Source organism: Sardina pilchardus, chromosome 3, assembly GCF_963854185.1.
Source record: "Sardina pilchardus chromosome 3, fSarPil1.1, whole genome shotgun sequence".
In the NCBI taxonomy this organism is placed as follows: Eukaryota; Metazoa; Chordata; class Actinopteri; order Clupeiformes; family Clupeidae; genus Sardina; species Sardina pilchardus.
In genome coordinates, this window is record NC_084996.1 from 23,477,110 (window position 1) to 23,495,582 (window position 18,473).

Sequence of the window (18,473 nt, forward strand, 5' to 3'; positions counted from 1 at the left end):
GCGGCAAGCTAGCTGACGTTCGTCAGTACTCAGCGGTACTCAGTAGGTACTCAAGATGGCGGCAGTCAGCTCGAAAATGAGCGGATGACGTAAAATGTCACGTGACTGCTATTCATGAATAGACCCCTTCACAACGGATAAACATTCGGAGTGGCGTGACGTCAGTGGCGGCAGAAAAGTTAGACGGCCATTGAAAAGCACTAGTAATGCGGCTAAAATTAGTCCGTAATTAACCTTTGATGAAATGGCTAACGATATAAAACAGTATGTACATACACTCAGTGTACGGGATTGGGAGGATTATTTGAAAAAACTTTGAAAAAACGTACGTTATCAGGTGGGATCATTCTGACAGATCCCCATTCTAAGTGAATGGAAAGAAGACGTAGCAAGATTGCCCTCCGTTGAATGGCCAGATATTTATAATTACGTTATTGAAAAACCGAGCGTATACAGTAAGGAGAAGTGGCGGGTGTATAGATCATTGGATATATAACTATGTCCCAAATGGTCATGTCTAAGATTTACAATACAATGACATATCGGAGGAGTTTAGCGTTGTCGCTGATGGCAGTTGATGGTTGTTTTGCCGCCAGCGAACGTAGTGACGTAGGCTCAGCAGGGGTCTATAGGCTTGGACTAGGCTACGGGATGTTGGTAATAACTTGTTCTTATGCCAAGCATCAGCCCCGGATCATTCTCACACAATTAACGCATAATCTATCGTTTTTATGAATGACAATTCCAATAATCGATCAAACGAGAAAGATCATTATAGCCTACTGTACTTTGTGGGCTCTCTCAATGCTCGTGACTTCTACAAACTAAAGCATAATTTGGAACGAAATTATGAGCATGCAGTAGAGACAGAGAGGCAGGTTCCAGCTTCACTCTTCCGCTGTCAGACCGCATAGCCTTTATTTAGGTGTCATCTGCCCAGCTAACTACGGAAATTCTAAATAAGATGTGAACAGTAAGTGGCTGCTTCACGTGATGTCCGTTACCGTCCGAAATTCGGCAAGATTATCGCAAAATGTGCAGAACATTTGAAAACAGCTATGAGGCAGGTTCCACCTAGCTTGTCATTGTTGACATCTTCTGCCATAATCGTTTTAAGAAAGGTAGGCTAATGATGATGGCAGCAAAGACGAGGGAAGGCTAAAGGAGGTGGCAGATCAGGTTTCCAGTGATTCACCATTTGTAAGCTGAGGTTGGTAAGAAGACTATTTTACATTGGCTGCACTCACTGTGAGTAACTTAGCCAATTTATTTATTAGCTAGCCTTATTTTACCATCTGGAGAATGGAGTCACAAATTAGACTATTCTTGTGAATGCATTCCACTCAGATAGCTAAGTGGCTACCAGGTTCAAAGCAACAAATGAAGGCTGCTTGTAATAATACAAATATTGTGATATCAATATGGTGCAATCAAACGAGCTACAGCTGGTAGAGCCTTCAGCCTGGAGCATGACCTGCAAAAGGGCATTATGAGAACCGTTCAGACTCTTCTTAAAGTGACTGCACCATTTATCAATATCAATATCACAATTGATCAAAATATAAAATAATACATAAGCAATTTGCATTACTGTAGTTGCTTGTGTCACATTTGTGTTATCATTCAAATGTTATGATGCGTGTTGGGGGGCTGAGCGGGGGGGGGGACGTATGGGGAGGGGGGCCCATCAACCATCTCTGCCCCAGGGCCCTGTGTGCAGTTGTTCCGCCACTGAGGGTGGGATGTATGTCTGGATGCTGGAGAGTGTAATCAATATGAACTCATTGACTACTGACCAAGAGATTGGCTGTTTGAAGTGCAAAAATTCCCATAACCGGGAAACTGGCATGGGAAAGTGCTGCCATTTTTGTTCCACGGTCTCTTATGGGAATGTCGCCACTCTGTTTTCTCTACTGCTCTGGATCAGGTCAGGACTGAGGTGGCCCTGCATTAGTTCAGGTCAGGGCTAGATATTCTCCAGTGCCAACTCTTGTATAGTCATCATCATCCATTGCCTGTGTGTTCTATTCATTGTCCAAGTGTCCAGTCCATGTTCATGTACAATCCAATGGACATGACTACTATTCGCTGTCCAACTGTCCAATCTATTTAAAGGGGACATATTATACCCCCTTTATATTATATTTAAACAAGGTTAGAATTGGTCTCTCCCAAATTGAGCCGTTTCTGGGCTGGCCACGCCTCCGGCTGCGTGTATTGATTACGCTGCTCGTTTCACAGGTGAAAATGACTACAAACAGAGCCGGCATCCAACCACATATGTTAGACCCTGGTGCTAGGGTTGGTCTATGCAAATTCCCTTAGTATTACATCAGAATAAGGGAGCAATCCAAATGGCTCACAGCAGCATACTATTCTTGACACCAAAGTCTTTCTACTGATCTACAGAAAACGGATGGATGGGTTTTTTCACGCTTGGAGTGTTTATAAGAACAGTAGAGGCCTAAATATGAACACAAAGGCCCGCAAAAAGTGAGTTTTGCATAATATGTCCCCTTTAACATGCATATCACAATCCACTCATAGCCAGCTCCTGTGAGGACACTATGTCAATTGGGGCAGCATTGCTTACAATATCCTACTATTTATTCAACTATCCAGTTGTCCCATCCATAGTCATAGAATTTCAGTCATTGTCCAAAGGCGATGCCAATAATATTCAGTGAGTTTAGCTTAGCATAGCTGCTAACATAATGTGGGTTAGCTTAGCACTGCTTCTACCTTTATGTAGGCTAGCTTAACATTGCTGCTGACATCATGTGGGTCAGCTTAGCATTGCTGCTAACATTGTGAGATGTAGGGCCTCCATTTCCATGCGGATCGATATCAGATGTGGGCCAGAATCTGGGTGGGGGCCCACAGGTGAGTTCTGACCCGTTTGTGAAGGCTCTTGAGATCTGGACCTTTCAACTCTCCTGGGGAGAGAGCTGCTTGTCTGCGGAGGGTTGTGTGGTCCTGGTCCGTCTCCATGGTAACAGACCCCCATCCGTCTCTCTGCTAGTGTTGGTATGTTTCTCCTGTATGCAAAGACACACAAAGCAAGCAGTACCTTACACACCGTTCTCCCATACACAACCCCTTACATCCAGTTATACTCGCATACACTCCTGGGCATTTCCCAGAATTCGGGCCTATTTCTGTCCACAGGGTGTAATTCTATTAAAAACAAATTAGATCTAATATATTTTAGCATCACTAATTAGTATAAGCAAAACCAAGCATAGACTTTTTTTATGGTTGCTCATACTAATGATTTTAACACATTTTATTGGTGTTTTATGGTACAAAATCTGTGTTTTGGTGTTGTCCCAAACTGGAGTTTTCAGATGTCCTGTCATATCTCAAACATTATTTATCACAAATTAATTAAAAAAAAGTATACATATGATTAAATGTTACCTGAACTAATAGACTTCATGCACAGATTAAGCATATATATGCATTTTATACTCTATTTTGCTCTATTTATACCTGTCCCATGGTTTTGCCGTCATTACCAACACACTCTACATAAAGGCACTTTCCTACTGTTTTTTCATCAAAAATGTATTTGGTAGCCATGGTAACTTAATATCATAGTGGAGCACATGGATTTCAAGCTGCAAGACAGATGCCCTAATTTCCAGAAAAGTAACTAAATCCAGTCTTTATTCTTCGTGTTGGGCATGTACACTTATTATGCGTCATTACCATACGTGTTGTATTTCTGTATTTTAAATAATTTGTTGATTATTTTTTGTCACTTTAATAGTTAAATTGTGTACATTACACATAGAAAGCTAGCTACACTTGCTTAGTCATCATCTTTGCTTTGGAAAGCTAGTTTTTTGACAAAAATGTCATTACCAGCACAGTCATTACCAGCACATTTCATCAGTGATTTGTCATTATTATATGGCTCTCTAGAATGTTGAGAGAGCTCCCATTCACTTTGAATGGGCATCCCCAACGTTCTACCGGTGATTAATATGTATAATCATGTATAAACGTTTGGGTTAATCCTCTACACGTATCAGATCATTACTTCATTAGATTCTCTGTGCGTCTCCTTGATAACCCTACAGTTCCTGCTCCGACGATGTCATTCCGACGAAACCTCAGAAGCCTCTCAAGTGAACATTTTGCAACATTAGTAACTTCTGCTCTACCTATTCCAAGCTCATTCTCATCACTTGAGGTTAATGATGCTACAGAGACTCTTTACTCTACACTGGCATCCTGTCTGAATGCAGCATGTCCTCTTTCCACAAGACCCACTCGTTCTAAGCCTCGCCATCCATGGCTGACAAACAGTATACGCTCAGTACGCAAGGAACTTAGAGCTGCTGAAAGGAAATGGCGTAAATCTGGAGATAGAAATGATCTTAGTAAATACCAGTCTATGCTATCATCTTTTTCATCCACTGTCACACTTGCAAAAAGAACATATTATCAGAGTAAGATTGAGAACGCTACTGACAGCAGAAAACTTTTTGCTACGTTCAAGTCTCTTCTCAATCCTCCACCACCGCCATCAGCTACTTCACTGTCAGCAGATGACTTTGCAACATTTTTCACTGAGAAAGTTGCTAAGATAAGTGCTCAGTTTGATGACCCTATTAGAAGGACTCTGCCTGGTGTTAGCATGATGCCATCATTGGACTTTTTCTCTCCTCTTGATGAGGAAGCGGTCTCTCAACTGCTTCAGCGAAGCCGTCCAACAACATGCCCTTTGGATCCTGTCCCGTCTACTCTCCTGCAGTCTATAGCACCCGCTATTATACCGGCAGTCACACATGTATTTAATACTTGACTCAGTTCTGGAATAGTTCCTTCTTCTTTTAAACAGGCAAGAATTACACCTTTGCTGAAGAAAAGTACACTTAATTCAACTGATGTGAAGAACTACAGACCTGTCTCCCTTCTTCCTTTCTTGTCAAAGGTTTTGGAGAAAGTGGTCTTCAAGCAAATGTGTGACTTCCTCTATCAGAATAACCTACTAGACCCTATGCAGTCTGGTTTCAAGAGTGGTCATTCTACTGAAACTGCTCTTCTATCTGTGACTGAAGCATTGAGAGTAGCTAAGTCCTCTGCTCAGTCATCAGTGTTAATTCTGTTAGATTTATCTGCAGCCTTTGATACGGTTAACCATGACATTCTCCTTTCTACACTATATGAACTGGGAATTTCTGGGAAAGCTCTTGACTGGTTTAAATCTTACCTTAAAGGGCGTTCTTTTAGCGTGTCTTGGCAGGGACAGATATCAAAGTCTCATGACCTCACTACAGGAGTCCCCCAAGGATCAGTATTAGGGCCCCTCCTTTTCTCTATTTACACTACTTCTTTAGGTGGGATTATTCGCTCTCATGGATTTGAATATCATTGCTATGCGGACGACACTCAACTTTTCCTATCCTTCCCACCTGAGGACTCTAGTGTTTCCCATCGGATCTCTGCATGCCTGAAGGACATTTCAATCTGGATGAAGGATCAGCACCTTCAGCTTAATCTTTCCAAAACTGAACTCTTGGTGTTTCCAGCAAAAACAGCTATTCCCCAACAGATCAATATCCAGCTTGATTCATCCTCACTGACTCCAACTAGATCGGCACGTAACTTGGGTGTCATAATTGATGACCAACTTACTTTCTCTGAGCATGTTGCCTCAATTGCAAAGTCATGTCGGTATACCCTGTACAACATTAGGAAGATCAGACCTTATCTGACACAAGATTCCACTCAGCTTCTTGTACAGGCAATGGTTATCTCCAAGCTGGACTACTGTAATTCTCTGTTAGCTGGCCTACCTGCTTGTGTATTAAGACCACTACAGTTGATTCAGAATGCTGCAGCACGACTGGTCTTCAATCAGCCAAAGAGGACACATGTAACCCCTCTCCTAGTTACTCTCCACTGGCTCCCTATAGTAGCCAGAATTAAATTTAAATCTCTCACTCTGGCCTATAGGACACTGACTGGATCTGCTCCCAGCTACTTCAGTTCTTTAATCACGATGTACATTCCCAACCGCCCATTGCGATCTTCTGAGGAGCGTCTGTTATGTCGACCAACCATACATGCTAGGTCAAATTGTAGATCCTTTTCTTCAGTGGTTCCGTGTTGGTGGAATGAGTTGCCCAGTGCTCTCCGTTCCAGCAACAGCTTTGGATCTTTTAAGAGGGGTCTTAAGGCATATTTGTTCAATATGCACTTAGTCCTTTGAGTTTGTGATGTGTTATGGTTTGTATAATAGTATTGTTTTGTTATAATTTGTCCATTGATAGAATTTGACATTTATTTTGCTATTGTCCTTAAATTTAGCCATACCTTGCTTTAGTTATTATTATTATATATAATTAACTGAGTGACTTATTTGATTGCTTTTCTCATTTCACTGTTTTTATTTCTCATTAGGTTAGTGCTTAAAATTATTGTTTTTCTGATAATATTACTACAAACCGGATTCCAAAAAAGTTGGGACACTATACAAATCGTGAATAAAAACTGAATGCAATGATGTGGAGGTGCCAACTTCTAATATTTTATTCAGAATAGAACATAAATCATGGAACAAAAGTTTAAACTGAGAAAATGTATCATTTTAAGGGAAAAATATGTTGATTCAAAATTTCATGGTGTCAACAAATCCCAAAAAAGTTGGGACATGGCCATTTTCACCACTGTGTGGCATCTCCCCTTCTTCTTACAACACTCAACAGATGTCTGAGGACTGAGGAGACCAGTTTCTCAAGTTTAGAAATAGGAATGCTCTCCCATTCTTGTCTAATACAGGCCTCTAACTGTTCAATCGTCTTGGGCCTCCTTTGTCGCACCTTCCTCTTTATGATGCGCCAAATGTTCTCTATAGGTGAAAGATCTGGACTGCAGACTGGCCATTTCAGTACCCGGATCCTTCTCCTACGCAGCCATGATGTTGTGATTGATGCAGAATGTGGTCTGCCATTATCTTGTTGTAAAATGCAGGGTCTTCCCTGAAAGAGATGACGTCTGGATGGGAGCATATGTTGTTCTAGAACCTGAATATATTTTTCTGCATTGATGGTGCCTTTCCAGACATGCAAGCTGCCCATGCCACACGCACTCATGCAACCCCATACCATCAGAGATGCAGGCTTCTGAACTGAGCGTTGATAACAACTTGGGTTGTCCTTGTCCTCTTTGGTCCGGATGACATGGCGTCCCACATTTCCAAAAAGAACTTCGAATCGTGACTCGTCTGACCACAGAACAGTCTTCCATTTTGCCACACTCCATTTTAAATGATCCCTGGCCCAGTGAAAACGCCTGAGCTTGTGGATCTTGCTTAGATATTGCTTCTTCTTTGCACTGTAGATTTTCAGCTGGCAACGGCGGATGGCACGGTGGATTGTGTTCACTGACAATGGTTTCTGGAAGTATTCCTGAGCCCATTCTGTGATTTCCTTTACAGTAGCATTCCTGTTTGTGGTGCAGTGTCGTTTAAGGGCCCGGAGATCATGGGCATCCAGTATGGTTTTACGGCCTTGACCCTTACGCACAGAGATTGTTCCAGATTCTCTGAATCTTCGGATGATATTATGAACAGTTGATGATGATAACTGCAAAGTCTTTGCAATTTTTCGCTGGGTAACACCTTTCTGATATTGCTCCACTATCTTTCTGCGCAACATTGTGGGAATTGGTGATCCTCTACCCATCTTGGCTTCTGAGAGACACTGCCACTCTGAGAACCTCTTTTTATACCCAATCATGTTGCCAACAGACCTAATTAGTGTTATTTGGTCTTCCAGCTCCTTGTTATGCTCAAATTTACTTTTTCCAGCCTCTTATTGCTACTTGTCCCAACTTTTTTGGGATTTGTTGACACCATGAAATTTTGAATCAACATATTTTTCCTTTAAAATGATACATTTACTCGGATTAAACTTTTGATCTGTCATCTACGTTCTATTGCAAATAAAATATTGACATTTGCCATCTCCACATCATTGCATTCAGTTTTTATTCACTATTTGTTTAGTGTCCCAACTTTTTTGGAATCCGGTTGTATTCTCCCTATTGTAATTGTTCACTGTTAATTTAATTTGTACTGTTATTTATTTGTTGTCGCTTTGGACAAAGGCGTCTGCTAAATAACCATAACCATAACCATAACCATAACCATAATCACCGGTGAAAGTATATAATGACCGCTGTCAATGGCAACGGGTTTTGTGCTTCTAATTCACGTCTTTCATATCAATCCGCAACAAAGCCGTTCGCTGGTTGCAATGGAATTTCATTGAAGGTTACCAAGTATGTTGCCAGGCAACACCTAACAACTGTCAACTGTGGCGAACTATTTATTTTCTAGAAGTTAGCGGAAGCCACCAAACGGTAGCCAAGTCATTGCTAAAGACACATTGAGTTACTGTAAGTTTCATTTCTCTTTTTGGCAAGTAGCCATATAATAAGCGGGATAATGTATAGAACGCCGGTCATTATCGGAAAATAATTCCCTTCAGGACGAAGCAAAACCCCTCCGCTGCGCGTCGGGGTTCTGTTCATCCTGTCGGGAATTATTTTCCGATAATGACCGGCGTTCTATACATTATCCCTTACTTATCACATAGAACTGTCATTACCAGAGCTGCAGTGTTATCACCATCACATACATATTTTTGCCAATAATTTAGGTATAAATTACAAAAATATCCAACAATTATATATTTTGACAATGTTTGACAGTCTAAATGATCACTGTATTAAAAAAGTTTTGATTTATGGCATTTCCTTAAAATAAGCTTATATTCAAAACTAGGGTAGACTGATGAATCAGAAATGTAGATACTTAAATGACTTTAATACATCTTGCAAGTAAAAACCAACAATACCATTGAGCTAAATATGAAATAGATTTAATTAGAAACCAGACATTTTTTTAAAAGGATTGATTTATCATTTAAGCTTCATTTTTTACATATTTTTGATGATGTGATGGTAATGACACATTTACTTGACATTTCAGTACCCGGATCCTTCTCCTACGCAGCCATGATGTTGTGATTGATGCAGAATGTGGTCTGCCATTATCTTGTTGTAAAATGCAGGGTCTTCCCTGAAAGAGATGACGTCTGGATGGGAGCATATGTTGTTCTAGAACCTGAATATATTTTTCTGCATTGATGGTGCCTTTCCAGACATGCAAGCTGCCCATGCCACACGCACTCATGCAACCCCATACCATACTTGACATAGTTAAGAAAATGGCAAAAAATATATAAATTCCCTTATTGTATGGTCTCAACCAAGCTCATAACATCACTCCTGACTAAAGGACCATTAATTTGATGTATACCAATTAGTCCTGCAGATAAAAGTATTACTATTTTTTAACAATCTGTATCACTACAAATGCCACCAATGAATGTTTTATGAGATGTTTTTCTATCAGTGCCCTTGGGGTAATCCTCCAATGTCATTCATGATACACTTCAATGGATTTAAGAATAAAATAAATTAACATGATTAAACAAATGAATAGATGAAATCATTCATTATTGATACAAAATAATAATATTCTTTATTGAAGAGTGCTTTACAATGATATATGAATAGATAGCCTATAATTTACACATGTGATGTATAATGTAGATAAGATGCATCTATCTATCTATCTCTTATGAGGTTTAGAAAGAAGTGTAAATTGATTACCAGTGCAAGAATACAAGAATAATTATTTCTTAACAAATATATAAAACACTTTCTATTAACAACAAAACAACTAAAACAACTCAACCTACATTTAACATAAAAAAATAATACAAATTCACAATGCACAGCAGAATCAGGCAGAGGGTTTATGACTCAAAACAGTTTGTAAACATGTGAGTAAGCCAGAGTAGCATGTTTAGATGTAAAATTTCCCTCAGGATGAATATCTATCTGTCTGTCTGTCTGTCTGTCTGTCTGTCTGTCTGTCTGTCTATCTATTTATCTGCTTCTGAACATGTTCACACTAAATGATGTCCTTAGGTCCTCCTTCCTCTTTGTTGAAGTTCATGCCTGCATCCATTGACTTTGTAAACATACTTTGGGCAATAGGTTTTGAATATTTCAAAAGCAGGAGACTCAAATATCCCTTCTCTTTGAGAAGGAGGAGGATAATGACTAGGAGGAAGCAAATGGATAGACCTCCGTATGCGGCTGCAAGCTCCCTCTTCTGCCAGTTGGTACCAAAACCTAAATACTCTTAGGGAACACAGAAAAGCAATGTTTAAAGTCTCACACAATGCACAAGCATGAATTTATATCACTATTGATGAAATACCAAAAACATTGTCTTGTTATAGCTTTTGTATTATACTGTATGTATAACTGTTAGGGCAATTCGATAACTCAGATTACTACTGTAGAATAGAATAGAATAGAATAGAATATATTTTTTTTTGATCCCGTGAGGGAAATTCGTTTCTCTGCATTTAACCCAATTTAACCAAATTAGTGAACACACACAAGTGAGGTGAATCACACACTAAGCCAGAGCAGTGAGCTGCCTGCCCAACCAGCGGCATGTAGGGAGCAGTGAGGGGTTAGGTGCCTTGTGGTGGACCGGTTGGGGATCGAACCGGCAACCCTCCGGTTACAAGCCCGAAGCCCTAACCAGTACACCACGGCTGCCCCATTCTATTATATATTACTGTATATATCAACAGAGATTCTGTATTTGGATAAAACCAGTGGTACCTACCTTTATTTGCACATTGATCTATAAAACATTAGAAATACAATAATGTTACTGTTTAGTGAGAAAAAGGTGTTTAGAAGGTGAATTTAATTACAAAATGATTCACCAAAGCAAGCTCAGGGAACACACAAAACATGATATGAAACAGTGAGCAGAACCTGTGTAATCATATTATGACATTTGGAGTTCAGAGGACTGTAATTACTGTATAGAGAGAGACACAACATTTGTATAAAGACAATAGTTCCATTTTCTTCTGTAACAGGATAGAAACAAAATTACATAATATTGATAAGTTAGGACATGTATAGCAAAGGAGACACAACATTTGTATAAAGGCAATACCTACCTTTAGTTCCATTTTCTTCTCTAACTGGATATAAAGAAAATTACATAGATTGATAAATAAGGAAATATATGTAATTTAATTAGATAAATTAGATTAATTACCGCAAAGCAGTACAAAACCGCCGCTCAGTCCTGAATATCCTCTCCGCAAATGTGTGTGTGTGTGTGTGTGTGTGTGTGGGGGGGGGGGGGGGGGGGGGTGGGTGTGTGTGTGTGGGTGTGTGAGTGGGTGTGTGTGTGTGTGTGTGTGTGTGTGTGTGTGTGTGTGTGCATGTTTGTGTGTGTGTCTCCATGTGTGTGCATGTATCTTCGTGTGTGTGTGTGTGTGTGTGTGTGTGTGTGTGTGTGTGTGTGTGTGTGTGTGTGTGTTTATTTGTGTGTGTGTGTGTGTGTGTGTGTGTGTGTGTGTGTGTGTGTGTGTGTGTGTGTGTGTACGTGCATGTGTGTGAGTATGTGCATAACTGTGTGAATGTATGTATGTATGTACAGTATGTGCTTGTGTATGTGTGTGTGTGTGTGTGTCTGTGCTTGTCTGTGTGTTATTTGTGTGTGTGTGTGTGTGTGTGTGTGTGTGTGTGTGTGTGTGTGTGTGTGTGTGTGTGTGTGTGTGTGTGCATGCATGTGCGTAGTATACGGTCAGTAAATGAACTCATATATGCATTTTGCAAGGTCCCCCATGAATCAAATTACAGTTGGCAACTTGGCATAGAATGTGCAGGACTGAGCTGCGGTCATATTGTAGTTGATTACAACTATCTGCTATTGCAAAGTGCATACCTGTTAGATTGAATGAAGCTCTTCCGAAACCACCACAGTCTGTCAGCATATAGACTTGATACTCTCCAGCACGAGGATTCGGGATCTTTATCTGTGCGATCATGGTATCATTTTTGTATGTACATTCCTCGCAGCTGACAACCTGATATAGGTTGTCTTCAAGTCTTAAAATGTCCAAAGGTTGAACACGGCAGTTCTTTGGTGATAATACAGGGATGCTCCCATAATCGACGGTGCATCTGACACTCACATTTCTGTCATGAAATATGAAGGCATCTTGGCATGTAACATCCAGGAAGAAACCTAAATTCAATCAAGACATATTATTTGTTTAAGGGTACACAAATACAATGTGAAATCTCAAAATCATTGATCCGTAAATGTTAAAGTCTGCCAAATACATTTTGAAAAAGCCATGCAGGCTAGAGCATTTAAGTAATTAATGATCTATCAATGTCACTGTATGTGAAACTAGTGTTTCCAATATGAACAGCCTAAGCAGTGCTGGTTTAGACCTCCATGGGGTCCTAAGCAAAATCCTGCTAGGGGGCCCTCTGAGCTCTGAGGTACAAAATGTAACCTTGTTTGCTTTGTCAATAATAGTTATCCTTTCTACTATGAAGTCTTTCAAAAATGTTAAAATAAACAGATCAATGAAGAATGCACAGCTCATAGGAGATAAAGGGAATCACTCTTCCAATAGAGAATGAACTTCTCGTTTGAGTCACTGGGAGTTACGCTGATAGTAGCGTGAGATGACATGTCTTGCTCAGAGTTTTACAATGCATCTGTGCAAGATAAACATGTTGAATGTTGTTGAATCCCATCAACTCTGATTGGGTTGAAGTTCTAACTCAACCAGTAGGAGGCAATGTGATTACTTCCCCTCCACTGGCCGTGAGCCGAGGAGAATTAGACCTCAGATGTATTTATTTCACTATCATCAAGCAGCACTGCCCCTCTGAAGATACTTCTCCAGTGCTTTAATGAGCTTCATTGTAAAATAAATAAAGTCTGCATATTTTGGGCATTAGTAGTGGAGTTGTCTTTAACAATCTGTAGGCGGTGGTAGGGGGCTGGATGTAGTCAGATATGTTAGATATAAGCCTGTCAGATTCCCTCATAACCCTGAGGAAATGTGGCAGGCTACCTACCTTCAGTAAAAAGATAGCCAAAAGAGCCAAAGATGGCTAACAGCATCCACTTCTGAGCCATCACATCTGGGATTTCCTAGGTGGCAAAGCAACATGTCAAGCTCTAACAAGAGAAACATAAATTGATAATGATGCGTGTTTAAAGAGCAAGTAAACTTTTTACCTGTCGTTAGTCATTGGCTTATCGAGTGGCTTCTCAGTGTTTCCAACTTTCTTCTCGTCGGAGCTCTCAAAAACCTCCCGCTTTCTTGGATGACCACTCGTTCAGGTGTCGTCCCAGTCGAAGGTTGGAACTCTCCCACAAATTGACACACGTATTGTTCATAAAAGCACGATGAATGCATACACCCTGCTTATATTATACGATTCACATCCTATTGTTGAAGAGGCTTAGTGAGCAAGCTCTCAGATAGCCTGGGTGACATACCTACTATAAAACCTGTTCAACCTGCTCTAAACTCTTAAAACTAGGTGAACTAGAATCTCCAACAGGTGATAACCAGCTCAAATGAAGTGCTATAATGTAATATAATATAATGTAATATAAATTACAATTTATAATCTAAATATTATAAATTCTGTATAACATTATTATGTTGCATAATGCATATTATATTACATCATATACTCTATGCCCATAGATATATAAAAATCATATATCTATGTCTATGCCACGCTACTCAACATGCTGTAGTAGAGTATGTCCTCTGCTGTACCTTTACCAATAGCCAAAGCACCCAGGGCCGTAGTGCTGGTTGGATCAGGATCTATTGCCTTGCTAGGTGCTCAATGTCAGCCACTGAATGAAGGCTGAGGATCTTTCAAAGGCAAAGGCCTGGAAGAATCTAGAAATGTCTCTCCTCTGTGTGGTCTTTCACATTCAGTCAGTGTGTACCAAGTGTAAATTGATTGATATCTGCTTGTATAGAAAGTGTATATGCTTGCAGAAAATACAGTATGTGTTCTTAATGAATAATCCATACAAATGTTCTTATCCAAGGACTGCCTATTAAAGATCTATTCTCACCACACACGTGATCTGCAAGCACAACACACTGACTAGCACTCTGAAGGACCATTGTGTATGATACTGTGCTGTATAAATGCAGATTTGAACTTAAACTATATACAGTATAGAGATACTGTGCAACATGTGCTGGATGGGACTCACACACTGCACTTGAAAACACCCACAAAATTCCTGTATCAAAACATGCTAGCAAGGAAAGCCGTGGGTGTAGACTGGCATTGGGTGGGGCACAGAGGTTGTTTACCGCACAGCTCAGCACAGTGCAGTACATACAGCCCACTGTCCCATTTATAGATATCAGGATTATGTGATTATGCCTATGTGGTTCTGGTGGGAATCTGCTGGTGCCTGCTGACCTGGCGTTTACACCTGTCCACCTGTGTGTGTGTGTGTGTGCGTGCGTTCGTGCGTGTGTGTGTGTGTGTGTATGTGTGTGCGTGCGTGCGTGCGTGCGTGTGTGTGGTGTGTGTGTTTGTGTGTGTGTGTGTATGTTGGCGTGCGAGCGCATGTGTGAGGTATGTGCGGTATGTGTGTGTGTGTGTGTGTGTGTGTGTGTGTGTGTGTGTGTGAACGTATGGTGTGCGTGTTTGAACTTCACTTTATAAGGACACAACAGCTTCAGGCTTCACAGTTTCCAGTCAAACAACAAGCTGTCAGGCCCTAGTCAGATCAAGACAATCATAGAAAAGAAATGGAATTTATTTAATTTAGCCATGAAAAACACTGCACTCTACAAATCATAATAGTCTATCATTATAGACCACAATGCGAAACTTGATCAATGAGTTGACCAGCGAAGCAAAGTGTGCATGTGTGTGTGTGTGTGTGTGTGTGTGTGTGTGTGTGTGTGTGTGGTGCTCTCACCTCCTCAGCTGACTGTGACAGGCTCTGATAGGGGTGAGATGGCGGCTCTGGTTCTTCAGTCTGTTGCTTGGACATCTGCAGGCCCAACAACATGAAACTCAAATTCCACACATGTGTAATTGACTTTTAAATGTTATTTTACAAACAATTAAAAAAGGTAAAACATTCAAAACTGACCCAATATTAACATAATATGTAGACGTATTGCCATACACACCTATGCTCTTTGTTGCCCAGACATCCTGTAAAGTTAGCATGCAAACCACCTAGCACTGGGGTGGCTCACTGTATCACGTGCGGCGCTGGAAGACCATAATGCTGCGTTCAAGACACCTGGAAACTACACCTAGCACCTTTATGCTACAGGAGACCGGTGTGGACATCTCAGCAGCTCAAATGTACACATAGGCTAGCATCATTATGCGACAGGAAAGTGGGCTGGAGGTCCCAGCAACTAGAACCTACACATGACTGAGAGCCAGTCTCCTTGTCCAACATCAGCGTGTGACCTCAGAAATGCGCTTCTGAAAGAATAGTAAAAAATCCCATAAACATATTCCTTTCCTTGTGGAAAGCCTTCCCAGAAGAGTTGAAGCTGTTATAGCTGCAAAGAATGGACCGATGTCATATTAAACCCTATGGATTAAGAATGGGATGTGACTGAAGTTCATATGTGAGTCAAGGCAGGTGAGCAAATACTTTTGGCAATATAATGTAGCACCTTTATGCTGCAGGAGACTGCTCTACACATAGCACCTTTATGCTACAGGAGACTGGTCTACACATAGCATCTTTATGCTACAGGAGACTGGTCTACACATAGCATATTTATGCTAGACTATGAGACTGGTCTACACATAGCATAATAGCATCTTTATGCTACAGGAGACTGGTCTACACATAGCATCTTTATGCTAGACTATGAGACTGGTCTACACATAGCATAATAGCATATTTATGCTACAGGAGACAGGTAGCATCTTTATGCTACACTGAGGCTGGTCTACACATAGCACCTTTATGCTACACTATGAGACTGGTGTAGAGGCCCAGTGGCTGTTGCGGAGCCTACCGATGAGTCAGCCTTAGCGGCGGGCTGAGTGCCGGACTTCCCCGAGCTCCTCATCCTCTCGCTGAACCAGGAGAACGGCACGAGGGAGGGGGCGGACGAGCGGGACGGACGCGTCTCCGTCGACTCTCTGGTGGGGGGGGTTAAAAAGGGGGGGGGGGGGGGGGGGGGCAATCAGATTCTGATTCAGCTCTCTGGCTGATGCCAGACTTACAGTAAAGCTACGCAATGTCACTGAGAAACATCGTCACTTACATTCTGTTAGCCCGGTCTTTCCTGACTTTGCCGTACGTCCGTCTCAAGGTTACCCTGTTCAAAGGAGATACATTTGCATAAAATCTATAAAACATGCACAGTATATTAACATTTATCAACGTTTCTTAGTGTAACCTGCGTTGTGTGGAACCACCGCAGTCCAGCCCTGCACACAGTGCACACGCCCGGACTCGAACCCGCGAGACAGCAGCACCTCGGATCGGGAGTCGAGCGCGCTAACAATCCAGCTAAATGCCCAGGCTACTAGCTTTCATGCCAGCAGCGCTCTTGAAGCGTCGGGGAGTGAGGTTTACTAACGTTCTACAGCGTACTGTAGCTAACCAGCTAGCACCCGTTACATTAGCATGCATGTACTAGTAATACTGTAAGTAAGTGCTCTCTATTAACCAGAGCTCTTTGATCTAGATATTAGTACCACTATAAGTCAGCAGAATCACTGGTATTTGTGAAAGGGTACCCCTGTTGTTTTTACCCCAGGTCAAGAAAGCGCCTCTTGGTCTTTTTGTCCAGGAGGACCGTGGGGCTGCCCACTTCATCTGTTCCATGGCTGTCATCTGTAACCACAGAAACAGGTCTGATGATGAACAGATCCAGTGCTTTACTGATTGTGTGTGTGTGTGTGTGTGTGTGTGTTTAAACACCATGCAGTTGGCTAGTACGTCCCGCTGTGACAGCTTAAAATCCATCTGACCTTCACTCGGTGAATGGTCCCCCTGGTGCAGATTGGACAGGGCCTCCTCGTGCAGGTGAGACCGGTCCCCATCGCGCAGGTCGGTGCCGTTCTCCTCGCTCAGGGGCCCTTCCTGCTGCTGTCTGCCCAGTGCCGCAGCACCAAAGCGCGACTGCAGCCGGGCCGAGGAGCCCAGCGAGGGCGAGCTCAGGGGACTGAGCAGCAAGGCCTCCTGGGAAGAGTCGCTCTGCAGGGGCCGGTGCCTCCTCCGCACCTCCGCCAGGGCCGGGCCCATCAGGCAGGGGTCAAAGGTGAAGGCGCGTGCCCGCTGGGCAGGGGAGGTGGCCGGGAGGTCGGGAGAGGTGCAGGACGAGGGCTGCAGGAGCAGGGAGTGCAGCGGGGAGCAGGAGCTGTGCAGGGGGCTGCTGTAGCTCTGAGAGGACTGAGGAAGGACACATGAAACACAGAAATGAGGTGGTGACCTGGGACAGATCAGAACTAAGATACGGTCAACCAGCAGGACTGAGGTAGGACACATGAAACACAGATCAGAACTCAGGTATGGTCAACCAGCAGGACTGAGGTAGGACACATGAAACACAGATCAGAACTGAGATATGGTCAACCAGCAGGACTGAGGAACAACACAAAACACAGAAATGAATTCAGACACGTTCAACCAGACAAAACCCAGGACAGAACTCAGAGCATGTTTTAATGCACACTAAAAAACTGATTATTATACAGTTTTTGTAGTTATTGGTCTGGTTATTCAAGTGCTTATGTAAACCTGCTCACAATCAACCAGCAGGATTGAGGCACGAGACAAAACACAGATCCGACAGAACCAATCAGATCATCAGAGTAAATCATTGGAATAAATCAAACCAACTGGAGTGAATCAGACTATTGGAGTAAATCCCGTCGATGCCCACGGTGCCAAGGGTAACCATAGATGCAGCTGTCTTTATTGTCAGCAGTGTGGGTGGACTTTATATGAGAAAAGTATGTCCTGATGGTGACCTGGGACAGACACTCATACACACACACACACACACACACACACACACACACAAGCACCCATACTTACACTCACACTAACTTTCTCTCTCTCACACACACACACACACACACCTTCCTGTCCAGGCTATCATCCTCAATGGAGCTCAGGCTGTCCCTGAGGCGGGACCTAGAGGGGCGGTGCCTCCTGATTGACAGCTGGGCTTTGGCCTTCTGCAGGCTGGTGTCCAATCGCTGGGTCTGGGGAACCGCCTCTGTCAGATCTAACAGGAAGTAAAGAGGAGGGTGAGAGGAAGCACTTGTGTGCACACAGTCAAACGTTTTTATGATACAGAAACACCGTACTGCTCTCTGACAAGAGTTATTCAACTACACACACGCATGCACACACGCACGCACACACACACACACAGAGTCAAATGTGTTTATGATACATCCACACCGTACTGCTCTCTGACAAGAGTTATTCACCTACACGCTCGCACGCACACACATATTTTAATCACACAAATGGTCTACAAAGGAGTGTTGTCGATATA

General features: G+C 42.2%; 1 protein-coding gene across 1 annotated transcript; it reads right to left on the reverse strand.

Moving 5' to 3' along the window:
* Positions 1-9,545: 9,545 nt before the first annotated feature.
* LOC134076193 (uncharacterized) lies at positions 9,546-13,382 on the reverse strand. Its single transcript, XM_062531193.1, has 6 exons — positions 13,169-13,382; positions 13,006-13,081; positions 11,852-12,154; positions 11,076-11,099; positions 10,730-10,747; positions 9,546-10,230 (listed from the first exon to the last, which is right to left on the reverse strand). The coding sequence occupies exons 2-6, from the start codon at positions 13,064-13,066 to the stop codon at positions 9,998-10,000; spliced, it is 639 nt and encodes a 212-aa protein (XP_062387177.1). The 5' UTR covers positions 13,067-13,081; positions 13,169-13,382; the 3' UTR covers positions 9,546-9,997.
* Between the last annotated feature and the right edge of the window lie 5,091 nt (positions 13,383-18,473).